The sequence below is a fragment of the Triticum dicoccoides genome, chromosome 1A (genome assembly GCF_002162155.2).
Source record: "Triticum dicoccoides isolate Atlit2015 ecotype Zavitan chromosome 1A, WEW_v2.0, whole genome shotgun sequence".
NCBI lineage: Eukaryota > Viridiplantae > Streptophyta > Magnoliopsida > Poales > Poaceae > Triticum > Triticum dicoccoides.
The window spans coordinates 158,091,807-158,099,360 of NC_041380.1; the positions used below are offsets into that span (position 1 = coordinate 158,091,807).

The following is a 7,554-nucleotide window of genomic DNA, read 5'->3' on the forward strand; positions in this document are numbered from 1 at the left end:
GGTGTGCAAGTTCCTCTTTTTCTTAAGCTCAGGTTTCTCTTTCTTGCATGAGTTATTCTTAATTATTGAGTTGATTTGCAGGATTTACATCAGATTGGCACAATTTGATGAACTTGAATTGTTTTATTTGGCCATTATATATTTTTTGAGTTTTTTTGTTTGCCCGTTGCAACGGGCACTTTTACTAGTACCTGTTCAAACAAGGAGGGGTCTGCACATGCCAACGTCTGACCACCGAACAACCCCAGTGGCAAGTTCACGCAACGACAACAATCATCATCAATATCAAGAGGCCTAGGTGAGGCGGAGTCGAATAGTTGCACGATAGGAAAAACACAATTTATTTAAGAGCATAATATGGTGCAAGGCACAGGTAGAAAGGATTTATTTTTTCGAGCCACAGATAAAATTGAGCACATACCATACAAAACAAGATGGCACAAGCAGGTACTCCCTCCGTTCCGAATTACTTGTCAAAGGTATGGATATATTTAGATGTATTTTAGTTCTAGATACATCTATTTCTGCGACGAGTAATTTAGAACGGAGGGAGTAGTAATATTGTCTCATGGCTGTGCCCAACCTACAGAAGTATGCCCGCCAAAAAAATTGCCCCAATTACAACAAATAATGTGATTATTGTAACAACGTCAAGAGTACCACAGCAAATGTAAGCTACGGTAAAAATCGCTTAAAACTCTGTCTACCAAAAACAACCACGGGAGTGCAAAGCTGCTGGAAAGTTATTAAATGTGTCGAATAAGGATTGATACTCTCGTCTCCAACTGGAGATCTTATATGCCAATCTTCTTCTGGTACTTCTGGATTTGATTCAAGAAGAGCCACGTCATCTGCAAAAAGTAATCACATGAGTATGCTGCATTGTAACGGATTGGAAACAAATGGCTATGATTGTCTGCCATAGGCCTTGCGCTCTAAGCTAATCAGCGTTTACCATGACATGCGGGGCGATCCTGACACAATATACAGGGAAGCCGGAGTAGAACTTAAATGGGCCACCGGTCTTCAAGGTTTGCATGGCGCAGTCCAAAGACCCAGTGTATGGGTACTTGCCAGTGGCATCAGGTTGCATCTTCTGAATTTGTGTTTTCACGTAATCAAAGGGCAGACTGCAAGCAGCCGCACAGAATCCAGAAATGGCACTGGCTCCTGCAAACCAAAAGTTAGGAAATTTTGTAAGTTCACTGATTGGCCTATATAAAAGGAACATCAGCAAACGTCTTGTCCTAACAGTGTAAAGAATCTTAAACAGCAATGAAAAGAAAGAATCCTAAACAATAATCTTACCAATAACAGTCTGATATTCCCCAGCACCCAATTTGTCTCTGAACAGCTCAACACTTTGATCATAGGACGCAAGCATACCCATATTCAGTGACATGGCTCTCACCACAGTTGGGCCTGCACCCTTCCAAAGCGCAAGGACGCCTTCATCAGCGGTGATACGGTAGAGTGCATGGAATGCATTCTTGTAGTGACGCCGCTGTGCTGCTGGTAGGGTCGAGTCAGCTTGCATCCTAATGAGTGCCAAATCAGCAGGACTGCCCACACATGCGCCAATCGCTCCAGCAGTCAGACCAATAAAAGCTTTCTGAACAAGTGGCAATGGCTTCCCATCATTTGCCTCAATTGCTTTGTTTGTCAAAACCCTGACAAGAAATATTACCAAATACAAAACTCCAAATAAGGATAAATCAACTAGAATCAATGCAACAATAAAACTTTTTTTCCTCAGTGAAATGAACTAATCCAACTTCATAACGATACAGCTGATTCAGACATTATAATGTAATAAACATTAATTCTAGTTATGGCAACAGCCAAGTATAATTAACATTTTGATAACAAAAAACTACAAGCCAAAGACATAATATCTCATGGTAATTATCCAGTCATATGAATTTATTTCAAAACAACAGAGATCCTACTAGACAACTAGATATTGCTTCATCAATTATTGTGCAAGCAATGACTATTTATAGTACTCTATCAATTAAACAACCACGTTATACAAACCTGAAGGATCCAAGACGAGCTGTCGTATAGGTCGCTTGCCTTAGTAAACCAGCTGACAAACCCTGTCAAAAAAAATGTAAAACTTGAAGCAACAAACCAATTCAAGAAGCACAAAATAATGTGCTGTTGTAGGTGAAATGCCAGCACATGTCATTGAGGTGTTCAGATCAAACTAGAAAACCAGCATCATCGATACAAACATCATTTACAAAAAACAAAGGTCTGAAAGATAGATATGTAACAGAGGATAGGATGGGATACTTATGATCTGAGCCATGCAAAATCTGTATTCAATTCCGTACTTCCCCATCCAATGGTTGTACTTGTAGATAAAGATTAGACTCCTACAATCACTGCTAAGCTTAGTAACTCTAATTTTTATTTATTATCTCTGATGTATTCCTCTACTTAAATGTGCATGAATGGAAACTGTGGTTTCTCATGCTTCATGTGGTATTTCGATCTAGAAAAACATTATGTTCTTTACTTTTGGAGTGAATATCCAGGAACCCCAAGCTCTGGGTGGTAGTCTCATAAAACACCAGCTTTTGGAAAATTTATCACATAACCACAGTTTATGGGATCACAAAAACTGACAAGACACGCCCACATGGCAAGGACACAGGAAGATTAAAGTAATTGGGCTTATGATTATACAAAATTGGAGATTTGCAAGAGGATATAATGAGAATATAATTGGTGATGCAAATGGTACTATTTAGATTGATTAGTACATCTTGCCATAGAAGCTATGGTTATGTGCTGAAATTTCAAAAAAATTGGATTCAGTGTGACTATTGCCCCAAAGATTGGGTTTCCTTGATCTCTTACTTTTGAGTTCTCACAAATTCCAAACAATGATCAATATATCAACTTACAACTTTTTTTGTGATTGTAAATGTTTACTATAATCTTCTTCCAATATATTCAAGGTGAGAAAACATGCACAAATAAGAAACGATAGTTGTGAATACCAGATAACATTTACACGTTTAATTTATGTTTGTAAGCCGTGTTTTCCATGTGAACTGAGCAACTGACACTAGATCATGGCAAATGTACAGACGCCAGCAGAAAACACACAGAACAGTTCTGCAAAATATGAATAAAAACATCTGCAAGAACAAACCTTGTAAAAGGAACCAAGGCCCTCATTAGCATACATGGTCTTTGCGACCTGAGCTGCAGATCCCTCACCCAACTGGATCTTCACCTGAAACCAAAAACAGGAAAAGCTATATGAAATAGATATTTACACAATCTCCGTGTTTCAGCAAAAGCTATTAACATGGTTTATTTGTTGTGATCGTAAGACATAACATTCGACTCAACTCTCCAGCAAATCACCCACTTAACTATGATGGCATGTTGGTCGATGCTTCCAAAACATAGTGGTGTGGACTAATTATGTATATGCTGGAACATTCCAGCAGCAAATAGTAATAACAGAACAACATCTCAAGATCAACGAACTATTGCTAACTCATTAAGAATCAGTAAAGCCACGCCGACACACAGATCTTCTGGTAAGTAAGATAATAGCACACCACAGATTTAGTGGGATCTCCATGGAGGATCTAAGCTACCACATCGGGCAGTTTTGACTGTAGATAACAATAACGGATTGTGTCACCCCCACTTACACTCATGATGTGACAGTTTCCACAGATCTAAGAAACAAGAATAGCCACCCGCAGTCCCAGACTAGCGCACAACAAGTTCCCCTCCGTTAAGGGAGCTCACTCGAGGGTGCACTCGTCTTACTCAGATCTAACCAAGAGATGCGCAGAAATCTATCAACCCGATCCATCACTCGGCGTCCCGCGCATCCACCACAACCAACCACAGATCTAGGGCTACTCAACAAACCCAGCCACGGAATCGTATACCGCGAGTGAGCCGGAAACAAGAAAAGGATTCCGTACCTTGATCATGTCGATGGGCTGGATGACGCAGGTGGCGAGCATCCCGGAGGCGCCGCCATTGACGAATGGCTTGATCGTCTTCCAGACGCCGGTGGGCGCCGCGGCCTGCTGCTGCTTCGCGTCCGCCATCTCCTGCCGGCGAGATCTAGCCGGGCCGGGAGAGGAAGTGTAGCAGACGCGAGCCGAGGTAAGGCGATGTGAGCGAGGAGGAGGCCTAGATCGCTGGGTGCCGTTGCGCTTTTATTATTGTGCCGAGGGCGACGCGAGGAGATAACAGGATTACTTTTTCCCCGAGAAACAAAAGATAGGCGATAAAATACTACTTGGGCCGTAAAACTGTGTAATAAAGTAGCGCCGCGTTCTCGTGAGCGCCGTCGCGGCTGTGCGCGTGGACGTGGTGTACAGGAGGCGGTTGGAGGCGCAAGTTGGCACAAACAGGGTTGGAAAAGGTTTACGTCAGGAGGAGAAAAGTGCTGGTGGCGTATGGGATCTGTCCGTCCGTGGTTTGGGAGGGAGATCTTGTGCACGGTGGGCCCCTGGGCAGGCCCAATTGCTGGTGTGGTGGGAGGCGTGGTCCAGCCAACCTCGTCGCCGTAGTTCCCGTCCCCGCCATGTTTGTTTCTCCCGCTTACACCATCTCCAGCCACTCGGTCTCCCAGGCCGCCGAAAAAAAGCCCCTGAAAATGAGCCGGCGCTAGATTGGCGTATGGGGGCGATCTAGTTTCCAGTCATCGGTCCACCGGTCGCTCCAGATGCGGCGATTTGTGTACAAAATATATGCAAGCTCGGCGACATTTGCACGAACTAGGCGAAACTTCATTTAAATTTGTACATAAAACATGCAAACTACGACTGAACTACGCCTAAACTACACCTAGCCGCCACCGTCCGCCGCCGCCGTCTGTACGCTCGGCGCTGGCGGCGGACCTGCTCACGGACGTAGTCCTTCTTGGCCCACTTGAGAGCGGACTCGTCATCGGAAGCTGCCATCTCGACGTGCTCCGGCTTCACCGGGAGCAGCCCCGGCTCGGGCTTCGGCCGGACCAGGCGGAGGGAGCGCCTCCCCGGAGTCGGACCAGGCGGGGAGGGCCGGGCACCCTCGTTGATGACGAGGGCACCGCTGCGGGTGCGGCGCCCGAGCGGCATCTCCTCCGGCTCGGGCTTGACGGGGCGGAGCGGCCGGTGAGTCAGAACCCGACGACGAGGACGACCCCGGCTCCATCCGCCGCGGTGTCCAAGAGCTACCACGGCGGCAAGAGAAGGTCGGCCGCTGCGGGTACTCGAGGCGCTGCACGTTGCCGGTCTCGATGTGGTCGAGGACGGCCTCGAGGGTGCGGCCTGGCACGCCCCACCACTCGCGTCGACTGTCGGCGTTGAAGCAGCCGCGGGGGATGACACCGTTGGTGGCGGTGATCTGCTCCTCGCGACGGCGCTCACTACTAGGAAAAGGGCTATAGATGATGTGGCCACTAATGGCGCACCAGACATGTGGTGCGTCATTAGTGTGATAGACACTAATAGCGCACCAGACACATGGTGCGTCACTAGTAACAAAAAGATTTATTATTATTTTTCCAAAAATATTAATGACGCACCAGGGCAGAGTGCGTCATTACTAGTTAAACTAGTAATGGCGCACCCGCCACACAGTGCGCCACTTTTTTTTTGCAAAACTACTAATGACGCACCTCAAGTTGGTGCGCCATTAGTAACCAGGGCTACTAATGGCGCATATGTGGGTGGTGTGTCATTAGTAACCTGGGACCAGCTAGATATTTTGGACAGCCACACCTACACACTCACTTTCCCCACTTTATTCTCCCCACCTCCTCCTCCAAGCTTGTGTCGGCTGCCTCCTCCTCCTTACTTCATTTACACCATAGATTCATCCAAATTAAGTGGTTAAATTACCTTTTTTGATAGGTAAGTAAGGGGAAAGCTATCTTTATGTTGTAGATCTACTTTTTTTCTCCCTCCAACAACGTGCACATGCACTTTTTATGGCCTAGCTAGATCTATGTATGTTTGTGGTGTTGCATATGTTTGTTGTGTTGCATATATGTTTGTGTTTGCAGGTACCGGTATTTGAAAATGCGATAGTTGCCAATATTTTGCCGGAATGTTGATTCATTTCCGTTTCGGCGAGAATTTTGGCACTATGCATTCTTTTTGGTCCTGTTTTTAGGGAAAGTCATGCCAAATTTTTTCTTGGTTCTAAAATATCGTTTTGCTCTACCCCGCAGGCGACCATGGTCCGCACGATGACCGACGGCATCGGGAATAGGTTTTTGAGCTTCGCGAAGGCCGAGATGCTTCAAAAGAACGAGATGGAGATAAGATGTCCGTGTCGAAGATGCAAGTTGAAGAGCCTTATTGCGGATCCGGATTCCGGGCAGGTGCGGGACCACCTGCTCTTGTGTGGTTTCATGGATGGCTATCGGTGGCAAGGTGATGAAGATGATTATGAAGTCATCCATGGGGGTCGGGCAAGAAATGAGGAAGGGCAGCAAGACAATCACCGCGGCGAGGGCGGGCGAGAAGACGAAGAATCTCCACGACATGATCACGACGGTGATGCTGTACACAGTCATCATGTAGAAGATGTCGGACATGATGATGAGGAAGATCAAGACGAAGGGCATGATCATGAAGATGAAGATGCCGGAGCAGACGACGATGGAGGCTGGGTGCAGGACCCTCATATTCAAGAGCTGCTTCTCAAGCAGACGGATAACGCAAGAGCTGCCGCCCGAGAGAAAGCCAAGCTGGATCAACTGGAGATAGACGCGGTTACTCCATTGTATGAAGGATGCAGGCCCGAGGATACCCGCCTGAAAGTAACGCTCATGGCTTTGGAGATGAAGGTAAAACACAAAATGACTGACGCATGCTCCGACGAGAACATGTCATTCTGGCACGAATGTCTTCCCAAGGGGAACAAGTGCCCGACCAGTTTCGAGGAGGCGAAGAAAATCGTGTGTCCTCTGGATTTACCGCACGTGAAATACCATGTGTGCATGAACAATTGCATTATTTATCGAGACGAGGACGCGGAGTCTACCATATGTCCGGTGTGCGGCGTCACTCGATACAAGAAGAGGAAGAAAGCTCCTCGAAAAGTTGTGTGGTACTTTCTGATCACTCCTCGTCTGCAGCGGTATTTCGCGGACTCTAAGCTAGCAAAGCTCCTGCGTTGGCACGCGAATAGGGAGGAGAAGAAGCCAGAAGATGACGAAAATGATCCGGAGATAAATAAAAAAGACAAGATGCTGAGTCACCCTAAGGATGCGAGCCAGTGGCAAGTGTTGAACTTCAAACACCCAGAATTTGGGGACGATCCAAGGAACATCGTGCTGGGCGCGAGCACCGATGGAGTCAATCCGTTTGGCAGCCAGAGAAGCACACATAGCACCTGGTCTGTGTTTGTGTGGATGTACAACCTTCCTCCCTGGTTGTGCATGAAGAGGAAATACATTCACATGAGTATGCTAATTGAAGGGCCGAAACAACCAGGGAACGACATCAATCTGTACCTGGGGCTGCTGAAAGAGGAGCTAAACACGCTATGGAAAACGTCAGCCAATACGTGGGA

At 46.4% G+C, this 7,554-nt stretch overlaps 1 protein-coding gene across 1 annotated transcript; it reads right to left on the bottom strand.

Moving 5' to 3' along the window:
- Positions 1-358: 358 nt before the first annotated feature.
- LOC119368374 (mitochondrial dicarboxylate/tricarboxylate transporter DTC-like) lies at positions 359-4,189 on the bottom strand. Its single transcript, XM_037633661.1, has 6 exons — positions 3,963-4,189; positions 3,167-3,250; positions 2,038-2,099; positions 1,309-1,670; positions 956-1,170; positions 359-851 (listed from the first exon to the last, which is right to left on the bottom strand). The coding sequence occupies exons 1-6, from the start codon at positions 4,089-4,091 to the stop codon at positions 795-797; spliced, it is 909 nt and encodes a 302-aa protein (XP_037489558.1). The 5' UTR covers positions 4,092-4,189; the 3' UTR covers positions 359-794.
- Between the last annotated feature and the right edge of the window lie 3,365 nt (positions 4,190-7,554).